The sequence below is a fragment of the Montipora capricornis genome, chromosome 7 (assembly GCF_036669925.1).
Source record: "Montipora capricornis isolate CH-2021 chromosome 7, ASM3666992v2, whole genome shotgun sequence".
NCBI classification, from domain to species: domain Eukaryota; kingdom Metazoa; phylum Cnidaria; class Anthozoa; order Scleractinia; family Acroporidae; genus Montipora; species Montipora capricornis.
This window is the reverse complement of record NC_090889.1, coordinates 23,203,405-23,218,404: the sequence shown is the minus strand read 5'-3', so window position 1 is coordinate 23,218,404 and position 15,000 is coordinate 23,203,405. Positions and strand designations below refer to the sequence as shown.

Below are 15,000 nucleotides of genomic sequence, written 5' to 3'. Positions count from 1 at the left end.
AGAATACACCAAACACTACGTTTGCTTGATAAAAATAGCTCTTTTATTTTACCAGGCCTAAAAATATACACGCTATATATTAAGGCGCTGTGCAGTGGTAAAAAATGTATATCTTAACGTACGACATCGACAATTTACGCGAAGTTGTTGAAATATAAATATCGCAAGTTAAAACTGTCTACTCGCTGTACAAGATTGCGACTTCAGGAATCACGTTGTTTAACATTCGAAAGAAAAAACGAAAATCAAAGAACAAAATTAAATACCCGCACGATGTGATGATTTGAGGTCGATACGTAACATAAGAACTTAAATAATATCACACCGGCTGATCGTTTTTTTCCCCCATGGATAAACGTTTCGCTTGTTTTCTTGCACGAAAAAATCTTTTTTTTCTTTAAAATTGTCGCAAACTATTAGCATTCTTCGTTGATCCGGACCTTCACACGGGTGAAAACTTGAATGACGCGAGAATATTTTTAGTGGCCTTCGATCAAATTGACCACAACTTTTCCCCTTTCACGTCGAATTCCATATGTGCAGTACATAAAATATTGCCTTTAAACGTTTTGTCGATGGTCATCTAGCCACAAAATCAACTGCATGCTGATTCCCTTCTTCGCAATGTTGACAAGGCCTTCATTGTCACCCCTCCCCTAACACAGATTAGGTGAGCCTCCCAGATTCTGGGAGACACTTGCCCAGCCTGAGCCAGGGGCTTTTTTCTCAACGACAATGGAGGCAGAGAAGAGAGACCCTGGAAAGGAGGCTGTAAACCAGTTTGACCGGAATGACTAGCCCAGAACCTTTGGCTGCGGGAACTTAAGAGATTTGACATGATTTCTGCGGAGCCTCTCTTGCTCGCCATCTGGTGAGTTTTAGAGAGGCTCTGCTCGCAGGGTGGTCGACTACGTTACTGACCAGTGAAAAAACTGACTGCATGTGCATTGACTCCTTCACTCACTGATTCACCACTTGCACAATCCCATAATACATCTCTATTACCCCACAAGACTTTTGCATAACCATTGTTTGCAATTTCTCCTGGGACATGAAAATGTCCCGAGAGAAGTCGAAAACAATGCCAATGCAGATTTTTGGGGAGTAAAAGAGGTGTATTATGGGATTTGTGCACGTAGTAAAATCCGATTTTCTCCACAATCAACTACCGACTGATTGTTTTGAGAATTTAAAGGGGCTGTGTCAAGTTTCTCGCCCCAACTCGTTATGCAACTTAAACGTAACTCAAAGTTACTTTCCACAACACAACTCAAATTTTCGTGACAAAAACATGTCTGTCGAGCATACATAATTTAAATTACTTTACCGGTAAGTTACAAACTGGGATAAACTTCGAGAAACTATCTGGCTGAACAATTTTCAAAAACCCCAACAGGCCATTTATGAGTTCATGTCTGCCTTCCCTTCAAAGCAAGCTAAGGGCGAAGTTTTTCTTATGACAATTAGTTTTCATTCATATGTAAAGTAGAACTAATTACCATCACAAAAACTTCGCACTTAGATTCGCTTTGAGACGGAGGCAGACATGAACTCGGAAATGGCCTAATCCAATTCATTTTAATCTTCTCCAATTTGGCCCATCACTGTCTCCTTTTGCATTTCACTGCAGTGTTATTCAAACCTTCCTCCGATGTTCAAGTAGTGCCTTTTACGTTTCAATTGATTTGGTTGCCAGTTCCCAGTCGCTGAACTTGACTAAATTTCGTGACACATCCCCTCAAAATCAAAACAATGATTCACAACAAATTTAAACTGACCCCTGTGCTCTCGTTGTATCTTCTACCAGGTGAACGAGTGTAAGAGGCTTTTGTTGCCTTCTGAGCAAATTTCCTCGCTTTTCTTTCACCAGATTTCTTCCTAAATTGTGCGTCCACTCTGAAAATGTGTCCCTCAGTGCTAAAGATGTAGTTAGAAGCATCTCGATTGACGTGGTTTTCAATGTCAAATAACTGCAGACGAAATACGTAAAACTAGTATTCAACACAAGGTGTTCTTTCGCGAGGTGGGTTGGCAATGGTAGGCATTATTTTATTTAATACAAAATATCAACGCACTAGCTCCAACAAGGGTGTATTTGCACACACTAAAACTGAAAAGGAGAAAGACCAAGAATAGTATCTAAATATCATTAACAACTGCGTCGCTAAGTGGAAGTTGGGTTCCTGAGCCATCCTGCAGCTTCCACTATTGGCAGTCAGCTCCAAGATGGAGACTGCACCGATGGCTGGCAAAACCCGACAACCCAGCCATGAGCCCCCACCCCCCCAAGAAGACAGGCCCCTGTCACACTGATAAACAGTGGAAAGTAAAGGGAGGGGAAGGAAGGGGAAAAACTGCTAACCGCTTCACTCAAAATGTTCCTTCTTCCCACCACACCGATGAATAAGCTCTGCAATCCAACGCACAAGGAATCCAACGCATGCGCAAATATAACAAAACCACTGATAACAATTGACTGCAGTCACTCCTAGTTACTAACTCAGTTACACTGCATTTAACTTCATTAAGACTTTGACAATATAAAAAAAGGAATCCTAACAATCGAAATAATTTTGTAGAGAAATGTCGAACCTTACATGGAAAGCATGGCATAATCCAATTACTTTTTAATGTAATTCTTAAAAACAAATAAACCTCTTTCATAATGGCGGCCAAATAAAATATTTTTCTGTTTTCATAATGCTAATGCTTCTAGCCTCGCTACGACGAGCGAATTTCAAAAGAATTTTTGTTTCAAAATAGAGCGGTTTTTTGAACACGTCCAACACCATACATAAGCATCTTCCAATGACATATTTTTTCAATCTAAATTTAACCCGTAGTCATGATTGATGCGCGGTTAGAGCGAGTTTCAATCGAATGTCGTAAAACCAAAACCAAAGTAATTACTTCGGCCAATCAAAGGGTACGGAGACAATCCGGTAAACCAATCAAAACTCGAAGTTATTACACGTAGCCGACATAAAGCGCGGGAAAATGTGCACGCGCAAGCCACGATTGGTTTTGGTTTCACTTCTGATTGGTTGGAAAAGTGGCACGAGAACTTTGAACCCATCACTGAGTGAAGTAATGCAAAACCAAAGTAATTCACTAATTACTTTCGACACTCAATTGAAAACCACTCTAAGGGCAGTAGGTCTAATTAACATAAATACAAAAGAATGGTGAAGGGGGTCGTTATTTATGAAAGTGGTCTATAATGATCCCACTAATTTAGCTGCCTGCATATGTTAGAATATACCTTTTTTACAGCTGTATGCTTAGTTACCTGACCTTTAAATGAAAGCGAGGTTGGAGTTGACCACGATACAGACAACCCTGCCTTTCGTATGTTAATGATGTTGCTCTCATGCTAATTTGTTGGCATTCGCACAAGAAAAGCAAGGTTTCTATGAAAACAAGGTCAACTCTAGCCCCACTTTCATTCATAGGCCAGGTAACTAAACACACAACTGGAAAATGGTCAATATTCTTTTGTTTGCTTGTTTGTTTTAATTTCACAGGGTTCAATTGGGTGGAAATCCAGATAAGCAACCGAAGAAAATTCGGCGAGAAGAGGCGAAAAATTGCGTTTGAATAAAAAATAAAAGATACACATTAGCAAGCTATCCAACACTTACAAGATACAAGTACTTGCATGTTTCACTTAAGAAGAAGCTTTCCATTCGATCCTCTTGGGTTTTATCTTTGACACTGTGTAAGGTAGCATATCCACATCTAACAAAGGACGAGAACGAATGGAGCTTACTGTAAAGTGGGATTGAGCTATTGGCCAAAGCAAGACAAAAAAGGAAGACTTATGGCAGCAGGAAACCGTTCCTCCAAGTTATCAAAACAAAAGCAAACAACGACATGGAAATATGCGCACATGCGCGATATGCAATTCACTTTAAAGTGCTAAAAAAAATTCGCCCGAATATTGACGCTGCTATGGGTGTTTTCGTACAGTGTAGGCGCGGACGAAAATCGAGAATATGTACAACTTTTGCACCCGTTTTCACAGCAGTCAGGAACACCTCGACATCAAATCAATTATAGAAATGACATACTTGACTTTGGAGTGCTTTTCAATGTCCCGTATGATTTCCCGACCAACGTGGAGGTAAAAGGGATGATGAGTGGCCTGTGCCGGAAAAACAACGAGAAATGAGTAACGCACAGGCTTTGTAACTCAAGGATAAACACCAAACATTACGGCACCGAGTGAGTGTATGAGCTCGAACTGAAGGAGCCCCGAAACAATAATTTTAGCGAGCTTTGTTCCAACTTTCTAGACGTTTGTAAATTTTCCTTCCTATGTCCGCTAATCTGCAAATAATATAGATATTAGGGAGTTGACGAAAGAGACGTTTTTGAGTCAGGGACCGCAACCGGAAGTGAGCTGTTTTCCTGTTCTTTTAACTTGCCTTCAAACTGCCATATTTGTATTGTTAACTGTCCTGGCATAAGAAATGTTTGTTCACTTCCGGTTTATGTCGGTGGCTCAAAAACGTCACGTGCTTAAGCTCTCTATTTAGCAACACGTTTACATAAAACCGGAAAAGACAGTTTGTAGCCTGCGTAGCTGGCGGGAATGTTGGCGCGAGAGGCAAATGCCGCGCGGAGAAGGGGGAGGGCGCCGTGTTCACAGCGCCCCAACCCATTCTCCGCGCCAACAGAGTCGCCAGCTCCGAAGGCTACCAGATTGCTCCTGGTTAAAAGAGCATAAAGATTCACCTATTCTAACCACTAGGAAACCTCTAAAAGTAAACAAGTCTCTTGGATTTTTGGCAAAACGCAAATTTCCACCTGACGTTTGCCGTGTGCGCCGTAAAATGCGATGAAAATGTCTCCAATGTGAAACGTGAACATGAAACGCCTTTCCTTCACGTTCCGCTCGTTTATAGTTCGGCGGCTAGTCTATAAAAATTGAACAACGTCGAAAATTTGTTAACGAGAACAACAATTTTTGATGAAGTGGTTTTCCTTGATGTCGACGTCGAGTATATTAGAGACATTTAAAATGGAGGTTTAATCATCTTACTGCAAAAGGCAAACCGCGGTTGGCGGTTTTGAGTTAGCCACTTGACCGTATTTGGGACAAATTAGAATAACAGAATTGACAAGTTCACGGAACGCTATGCAAAATCTCTCGATAAAAGTCAGTAACAAACAAACAAAAAACCGCGGACACTCACGTGGGAAAACGTTTACATTGAAAAGAGACAGTGTATCGTACCTGATGCAAAAGGTATGTGGATTCTACAAGCTCAGGTCTGAGTGGAGAAAAATGTACTTCTGACTGTTTGATTTGCCAGTTAAAGCGCTCAGGCATAGCTTCGTACTTTTTCCAAATGGCATAGTACAGAGCATGCGTGCAGATAGCTTCTGTGATGTCTCCTTTCAGAACCTTAATAAAAAACCAATAGAACTTTGCATATCACAATGTTCAATTCTTTTTTTTTTTCCTATGTGCAATAATTAACAATTATTCCATGAGCGCGCGTTGGATATGAGATGATAGATTGCCAACGAGGCGCTTAAGAGAGGACCCTGGGAACGAGGTTGGAGAAAGAGTTGCTTTGTGGCTGACAGCCACATTTGAGCCTTTTCGTCTGAGAACTTCTACTTTTTATCATCAACAGAAAAACGTTTTCAAACGCAGCTGACTAACGGAAAACCTGTCAAAACGGTGTTAAAGGTGTTCAACCTTTTGAAAAAGCTCCAGTTTTGGTTTCCACAAGAGAAATGACGTTAATGTTAACAGCTTCTAAAACGAATTGGCGTAGATAGGTCTAGATAAGAGAAGCGGATGATTTAAAAAGGATGGAAGATGCTATTTCCGCTAGGATGATATTTTTCTGCGTTTCCATCAAAACGAAAATGAACGAAATTTTTAAAAACATATTAGTATGTATGGAGACTAATACAGGTTAAAAAGTGTACCTGAACTCCAGCAAATGATGCAGAGAGTGCGTCTATCCACGTATTTGCGGTTTGGCCATTATCCATGTGGACATTAACGTACAAAGGTGTACTTCCATTGCCCTGGTTGCATTTGAGTCGACTGAAGAGTGCCAAAAAAAAAACGGAACCTTCAGTATCTGGATGTCCAGCACCCGGTAAATTCCCTTTGACTAACGTGAGGCATCGCGCCATTCCGGTCATACTCTGCGTAGCTAGCGGAGGGAGTTTAAGAAACGACGACGGCTACAGCAACGACAACGCCAAAATCAGTAATATTATTGGATAAAAGAACCAAAATGATCGTGCTGCACGTGCGGCACGCATTTTTGAACAATTATCTCCCGTACTCGTCAAAACTACTACGTGAAATGTCCAAATTTTAGGTTTTGACTGCAACGTCGACAAACTTAACAGTGAATCTTTCAGTCTCACTCTTTACTTCAAATCCGTCCGTATTAATCCTCTTATAGGACACTTCGCCCATATTGTATAATAAAAACAAAGTGGAATAATCATGAAATACTCAAAATAGCTCAAACTTATATTTTGAAGTGACGTTTTCGTCGCCGTAGCCGTCGTAGTTTCTTAAACTGGGCACCCACCGTCAATTTTCGAAAAATATCTGTTTGAAAGACGATTTGAGATCTAGAATTTTCGGAACATTTGTTGCAAAATTTCTTGCTTGCCTGCCTCTACTAGGATTTTCGAACATCTGAAAAATGGTATAATTACCCATTTTTAACGGGTTTTTTCCCTAAAAAGGTCACCCAAAATTTTCGGAAGCCTTTTTCTGGTTGAAATTTTTGAAAAGGTAAGTTTTGCTCCCTATAATTTTCGGATCACTAGACTTTCGGCTAGGAAATCCGAACAGATGAAAAATTTTTAGGGGATAAAAATATATCTACCATTTTTAAAATACTAAAATAAGTTTAACAATGCTTTGTGTAAGTGGTTTTGAACTATCATCTCATTGGGTGCCCGTGATTCCAGTCACATTTTGCTGGGACCCACCACAACTTCGGGACCTCCATTGCCCTACAATCCCCTGCTTTAACGCCCAACGGTCTCTTTGCGAAGCAGGGCCTACGGTTTAATAGTCCTTATCTGAGAAGACTTGAAAGTCTAACCTCTTATGGTAACCTTGACCAAACTTCCCCCACATAAGAAAGAAAACAAGTCAAATTTCCCACCCCTCCCTACTGGAGATAGCAATCAATTTTCCCAGGTAAGACAAGTTAAATGCCTAAGGGGTGGGGGAAGGAGGGGTAGGGACAGTACATTTTTTAATGTCTATTACTGTACATTACCCTCTGCGTAGATATTTGTTAATGGCTCTATAAATATCATTAAATCTCTTCAAATCATCTGGATCACCAAACATGATGTAGCCCTGCAAATGAAATAAAGAAAATCTTTTTTGCCAAAAGTGACATACGAAGTTTACTAAATTTCTGAAACTTCAAGAAAAATAGATCACACAATCACCTTCAGAAGGTACTCATAAAATGAGTCCATACCAGCACCCAATCCACTCATCTTCCCGGACCATTCTCCAGTCTCTACATTTATAACATTACCTACAACAAAAACCTAATTTCCTTACAAAATGATTCCATACTAAATTTGTAGTTTTCCAAATTCATCTCAGGGTCAAAGTTTGGATCAAGGTAGTCTGCGAGCAGTCTCTCTTTTGCTCTAAATCGTTAAAACGAACAAACACTTCAAAATGGCTGAAACTGCGAGCATTTGTTAGAGCGAAAAACCAATGCCTGCAGTATTTGCGACCCGCAGTTTCAGCCATCAAAAGTTCAATGTACGCATTCGTTTCAACAATTCTACAGCAAAAGAGAGACTGCTCGCAGTGTAGGAGCAAGGTACTTGCAGAGATCACAGTTTGAGTGCAGTAATTCAAACAGTATTTTATCCCACTTTAGCTCCAACCCTTCACCAGACAGTATTAACATTTCGCCGAAGGCGAAGTGATTATCAGTGAATATTCACCTCGACTTTGCCTCGGTGAATATTCACCGATAATCACTGAGCCTGAGGCGAATAATTGTTTTAGTATAAATACACAGGTGATTATTTCAAAAAAGAGAAAAAAAAGAACATTTCAACACGAAATCATCTTCACTTACAGTGGCAAAATGACTACTGGCAGCCATTTTGTCCGTCGAGGTGATTATCGGCTGATAATCCGAGATAGCGAGCCAATGAGGGCGCGCGATTTTGTTTAATCACCTGTGTATTTATACTAATTGCTATTATTGTCTCACTTGAAGGGGCAACATATTTTAACTTACCAGTAGCAGTGTCTGAAACTTGTAACATTAGATTGTTGTAAATAAATAATACTAAATGCAAACAATATATAGTAATTTTTATTACTACATATATATACATATACAGTGCATGTTGGCAGTTTTTCAAGTTCACAAAAAACATGGAATTTTTCTCAACCTACGCCCACCTTTTCAATGGGCCTCATTAGAATAAGTTGAATGAAGTTGAACAGGCCATGGATGATCATGGGTATTTGAGATGTCACCTCACGCCAATAAACAGTCGGGGAGCATGAGTGGGCCCATTTTGATTTCTTCAATGGGTCTCATTAGAATTAGCTGAATGAAGTTGGAGTCAGATCATGGGTATTTGAGACGTCATCTCATGGCAATAAACAGTTGGAGAGCATCACTGGGCCAATATTGATTCCTAGGTCTAACGCGCAGGGGCGGGTTGCTCAACACATGGTTAACGCTAACCATTGGTTAAAAGGTATCAAGACCTTTTGGTTTCCATGGTATTTAACACTAGTTGGCACTAACCTTGCTCTGAGCAACCCAGGCCAGATGGACTACATGGGAATAAAGATAGCACTTAAGATAGCTGAGTGGTAACAAAAAAAATCAAACTTTCATTCATTACCAACCTAAAAGTCCCGTTTCCCTAGATCTCTGTCTCCAAAGAGAAGTCACTGCTTTCCTAGCTAAATTTTCAAATGTAGGATCCCCTAACAACCTGCTTAGTATTCCAAATTCCAACAGTACTGTCCCAGCACCAGCTGTACAAGTTTCTTTATAGAAGGTCGATGGAAGGCCAGTCCATAAATTAATCTGTGTTAAAAAAGGCAGCAAAATCAGTCCTGGGCTATTTGCAAAAAAAAAAAGAGTTTCCCGCGAATTGGAGTCTTCATGTTAAATGGTCTGGTCCTGGTCTTTAATTTAATCACATATATTTTGATATATTATTACTTTCCAAAAGCTCAGCTTACCCTCCCAAACCTTGTCAAACTGCAAGCCATGCAGTGGGCCTTGTGAGTCTACGCCTCATGTTTTTAGACCCGATAAAACATGGCTGCAAGTTTTTTAGAGAAGGGCTTCAAAAATGCTGCACAAAAAGTGTCCCTCGGGAGTCCGACAAAGGTTCAAAATGTGAGGGGAAGATATTAGCATACAAGAAAAATAAGACGCGGCTCGTTACTATTCTAATGAGGAGTGTTTTATGGGGCTAAACGCTCATGAAAGTGACTTTTTATCGATGTTTTGATAGGCTGAGAGGCTCATGAATTATTAATCATAAATGAATTTTTGAAGTTACATAGTATAAAAAAAGATGTTTTCGTAGCCAGAGCAATCATTCTTGTTTAGGTTCTTTATAACTAATTCACCGACATCATCTCCTTTCAGTACTTACCCTAGGATAAGGAATTTGTGTTTTAGATAATTCAAAAGCTGCCAGCAGCCTGTTTGCAATATCATGGGCCAAGAGCAACAGTTCATCATCATACTCAGATGGCACCATATCACCAAACGGCTGAATAGGATCCTTTATAATTAAATGAGCCGAGAGCAAGGATCCAAGAACTCTAAAATTCAAACAGACCAGAAAACACAAGGTTAGATGCTCACAGAGGATGCATACATGGTGTGTTTAGTCAAGAATTTAACCCCATGCAGTTGTGCAAGACGCACAAGCCCAGTGCAGTTAAATAGTTTTATTTTCCCAAAGAAAATCACCACCCGAAAAAGATCACTCGAACTCACAACAAAGTCATGTCCACGCGTGTGCCCATTCCATCTCAAAGTCCGACTACCAATGCGGTACACTATGTCATCCATTGCCGGGCATATGTCAAAGCGTTGTAACATTATAATAATTCTTATATTTTGATCATTACTAGATTGGCTATTATCACTATGAAGTAAACATGAACAAAACACACATGTACAAATAATTGTCACAGGTTGTAACGTCAATTAAGATGAAAAATGAATGGCTCAGTGTTGTATGCTCATGTTGTCATTCAATTTGGTTATTTCAAGTTGTTGTTTTGTAGACTACAGAAAAGAAATGCACTATAACTAATGCATGCTTTCCAGCTATTTTTCTTTATTTTTCCTTTGTGGTGTTGTCCTTGCCATAACTGTTGGCGTTCTTAATAAATTATTAATTATTAACTCTCTCTTCTATTTCGAGAAACTGAGACTGAATCTCAAACAGATTTTGCTCTTTAACTAAGTCCTCACCTTATTGTTGCTTCAAAAACTTGAACTGTGTTATTCTTTTGAAATGTTACAGAGTCTACAACAAGCTGAACAGCTCGTTTGAACTCACTGCTATTGCCCATGATCTAAAATACACATAAATAGAATTATAATATATTTAATTATCTATGTACTGCAATTGACGCATTCATCCAAACAGATCCCACACTTGTCAGAAACACACAGGGTCAGATGCTGCATGAGAATCGCACCCAGGCAAAAGACGGCAATGATTTCTTTGCAATTCCTACATGTACATTAAAAATTATTTCCTTCAAAGAATTGGAGTGCTTAAAGTAGAAGGTGATTGGATCTAGCAACTAAGGACTGTTGTTACTCTACCACAAAGCTGCCGATGTCTCATTCTCAACTAAAGGCACCTATAATAGGTCATTTCACCTCCTAGTCGCAGATCAATGCTCTTTTGCAAGAGGTGAACATACATGTACAATCTGCGGATCACTAGTTTGGTTTCTCTACCAGCGGAGCTAAAGGAGATATAACTTAATCCACTTTTTGGATACATCCTACTTCATACCAGGATTTTTCCAATTTTTTTTTTTTTTTTTGCGGAACTCCGATAGCAAACAAGCACATTTTTCATGTCTAGAAGCAAACAAGTGACCATGGTAAGACATCGTAAAATTACAAAAGGCGTTCTCTGGTTAAGAAGGATATGAAGTTTACAAGCTTTCAATTGCCAGTCTGCAATATCAAAGTGTGCTGTCTGGCAATCAAAGGATTGTAATTTTTATACCTTTGTTTAAGTAACCAGAGGACACCTTTTTTAAATTTCATGACATATTTTTTATGCTGTGATACTCACTGCTAATGTACCAAGTGACTCTAATAATCCTAATGAATAATCTCCTAAAACATCGTTGATATTGATATTTGACCTTAATGAAAAACAGATAAAAATTAGAAAAACAAAAACTTAATATATTTAGATAAAAACTGAGGACAGTGATAAAACAGACATAAAATTTACCTATTACTACGAGATTTAAAGCAGTCTGCTCCTTTTTCCGGAGGTAGCCTATCTAAAAGTCTGTGAAATTTAATTAATTCAAATTTAACGAGGTCAATTATCACAAGGTTGATGGGCAGCTGTTAAGTAGCTGTCTAGAAGAAAGCAGCAAACTGGAGAGATACCGAGCAGGAAGAAGCTATCAAGCGGCAATGGTGACACAGTCAATGTCAAAAATGTATGTGAAGGCTCGGATGGAGCCACATTCCTCAAGTTCTCATACAGTTTGTAGCAGTATTTAGAATTTGTTTCCAATCATTCCCCCACCCTACCCCTCTATTTTTTCCACTGAATGTACCTGAGTGTAACGAGTGCCTCTAATGCAGGAATATACATGGCTGGGTTGTGGGGATTTACCAGCAGTTAATGGAACAACTTGTCAAGGCTGCTGCCTAAGAAAATTTTAAAGGGGCCCTCAGAGCTAAACGCTGAGAACTTAGGAGCCCAACATATGAAGTGAAAGGTGTTGCTGTGAAAAATTAAGGAGCCCAGAGCTATTCTTTGGGAGCCCCAGGCTACCGGGCTCCTGTTAGGCAACAGCCTTGACTTGTAATGAGCAATACTACTGTGAAAGAAGCCTGAACAAATCCAGGCTTTCTGTCACTCATCTTACCATGGCTTCCTCTCCCCCTCCCCCACCCCAACCCCACCCCCCCCCCCCCCCCCCATCAAAAAAAAAGGACACCTGGGTTATATTAACTTCTTCCTAAATGAAATTGTGTTGAGTGGGGAGGGAGAAGGAGAGGTGATTTTTGTTCATGATTGTAGGGGCTCTAATTGGCCCGGGTGATAAGCGTTTGGATGAAAGAATCAGGCAAGACAGGTAATTCTAAGGATCCTGAGCTTTCTTGAGTAAATTAGCCACAAGTAGCTAAACACTTGAATCACACTCATTTCAGAGACTGGTCAGTGACAGATTGAACAGTGTTCAGGACTAAGAGAAAATGCTTACATTCTGATCACAAACCTACATGCAATTCCTCTATTTATATTAAACTCTGTATACAATGTATTGAGTGAAGAAAGCAATAATTTGGTCAATGGTAAACAAGGCTTTAACACAACGATCGATATGGAACCTGAAATTTCGACTAACGATTTGGATAAAAGCATATTTTTGACAACTGATATTTTTTGGTTTATTTTTTTATTGCCTGAATAATAAATGTCTTGGCGAATAAAACGATATTTATTAAATGCGTAATTATTCATTCATTGACATACGTCAAAGTGAGCTTCGTGAAATAAACTTATAAAAGTTATGAAATTCCAATGAAAATTAACCATTAAGTCACTGTAGTTATAAAGACATCTAGAAATTTTGGGAAAAATTCTAGTTAATTGTGGTGGTTGCATGAGGCATGAGGAGATCTGATCCAATATACTCGATTATACAACTTCCAAGAACCTATTTACTTCTGTAAATAGTTAAATTAAAATGCTTTCATAGGTGAAAAATTCATTGACACAAAACTTACGGATTTTCATAGTCTGGTCCTCTCCCTGTACAATGAATCGGATCAAGTTCATCTTTGGGGAAGGCAAAATTCATGTAGTTGTCGTACCCAAAATAAAACATTTGTTTGGCTTTTTCCCGAAGTTTAAGACGTTCTGTTTCGGAAAAATACTGATATCTCCCATCGCGATTAGGTCGGCAGTCGCCTTGTGTCTGTGAATGAGCCTCTTGTTTGGTGATTAAAATTGTAAATGCCGTAAAAAGGAGAAAATACTGATTCATTCTCAACCATGCCGAGAGAAATGAACTGTTCACGGAATAATCAAAATGAAATTGCAACCAATCACATCACAGTACGCCAGAAGACATCATTGGACAACTCGTTCGCGCGAAAAATTTAACATTTTGATACTTGATTTATTTTTCAGAAAGCAGTTGTCGGTTAACGATGTACTGTATTAGTCATTTTACAGAGTTATTTTACCGTTTGGAATACAAGGTCACCAATCTTTCCAAGATTTTTAGGAAATTCGTGAGGAAAGAAAGCCGCCTATCTAGATATGTTAAGGTGATTCCCTAGTATTGCACTGCGCATCGTGTTCTGCGCATAACACAGCCTCGGCCACGTTCGTATTCAGGCATGGTTAAGGGATTTTAAGGTCAAATTTCATGGCTCGGTTCTGTTTTCTTTGTCTCACAAGTCTCAGCGGATATCTATGAAAAAAACAATGTTTAAATCTAGCCAGAGTGACTCCTAGCTACGTGTGAATATTGATATATCGCACGTGGCCAAAGACATTTCAAAGTGATGATGATGCTAAAGTGAAATTTCAGTCCAAGATTGAAGGTGAAACCGCGCTATCAGGGAGAGACGTGTTGTCGAAGGGTCGAGCTTGGTTTATTTTCTGTTTTCTCTTAAACAAAGTTGGTGACCTTTTTTTTTTTTGGCATAATTTTATTCTCTTACTCCTCATAACTCGTGTACTCAAAATTGTATCCTCAAAATCACGAATCCGAGGAATACTTGAAGTCAATGTCTTTTCAAGTGCCCTGTGCCATAAGACAAACATTAAATTATTCCTTTTGAACAATACAATACACCTGCTTTGTTATTTCAAGAAATGCGTCAAAGCTGTGCTTCCTGTGCCTGCAAAATGTAGCGTAAACCCATACAACAAACTTGTCCTTGATGGATAAAGTCGCAATGATTAAATCAGTAACTTGAGCAGGTTATATCTCCCAAACGACCTTGCTCGCCTATTTTCTTATTTGCACATTTCGAGTCACCGTAATGTAGGGAACAATCTGGAAAAGTTTAACAAAAATCTTAAGACAACTTCTATTACATTACGACACAGCATTTTAGGCGTCCTAGTCTGCATGAAACCATCTATCAACTCTGTCTCGAAATGACACGCGCGCGTCCTTCTTACCTTACGAGTTCATGGCTGTAGAATCTGCTAAACTAAAATGTCAATTCCTTGTAAAACCAGCATCTTCATTTTGTACAAAATGCGACCATCGATTCTCTTTTAAAAACAGGAAACTCAGTGGTACGGATAAAATCAGGTAGCGCATTTCGCAACTTAGCCTATACGTTCGAAAAAGAACTAAGACCATGACTAGTTTTTTTAGGTTTATTCAGGAACAGAATGTAATTTCCGCGAAGATCATGCATAAGAAGATTTTCAATGCGCTTATTGTATAGGGATGTAGAGTTAGAGTTAAGTGGTAAGAAAAAGGACAGGTAATTTGCAAATATAAATATCTCAGTATTCTCTTATTTACATTATACCCTTTGCTTGACAAGAAATTACGAAAGGCCAGTTTTTTGCAACGAGGATAACAGCGAAAAAAAGCACTACTTTGTTGCGACTTTTCTAGAGTGAAAACATGTTCAGAAATCAAAAGTCTACTTTAACAGCACACACCAAGGTTACTCTTTAGTAGCTGGCTAGAGATCTTCTTCTCACTACTTTTTCCTCCGTCCGCGCTTTATATCA

General features: G+C 39.2%; 1 protein-coding gene across 1 annotated transcript in view; it reads right to left on the bottom strand.

The window, feature by feature from the left end:
• LOC138056481 (ER degradation-enhancing alpha-mannosidase-like protein 1) overlaps positions 1-13,311 on the bottom strand; it is a 15,592-nt gene extending 2,281 nt beyond the window's left edge. Inside the window, exons 1-12 of the mRNA XM_068902287.1 lie at positions 13,020-13,311; positions 11,338-11,410; positions 10,494-10,597; positions 9,661-9,832; positions 8,897-9,080; positions 7,453-7,544; positions 7,275-7,357; positions 5,947-6,067; positions 5,240-5,410; positions 4,071-4,144; positions 3,642-3,738; positions 1,779-1,970 (exon numbers count right to left, since the gene is read on the bottom strand). Of these exons, the coding sequence (XP_068758388.1) occupies positions 1,779-1,970; positions 3,642-3,738; positions 4,071-4,144; positions 5,240-5,410; positions 5,947-6,067; positions 7,275-7,357; positions 7,453-7,544; positions 8,897-9,080; positions 9,661-9,832; positions 10,494-10,597; positions 11,338-11,410; positions 13,020-13,279 (1,623 nt within the window). The 5' untranslated portion in view covers positions 13,280-13,311. The remainder of the gene's footprint in view (positions 1-1,778; positions 1,971-3,641; positions 3,739-4,070; positions 4,145-5,239; positions 5,411-5,946; positions 6,068-7,274; positions 7,358-7,452; positions 7,545-8,896; positions 9,081-9,660; positions 9,833-10,493; positions 10,598-11,337; positions 11,411-13,019) is intronic.
• Between the last annotated feature and the right edge of the window lie 1,689 nt (positions 13,312-15,000).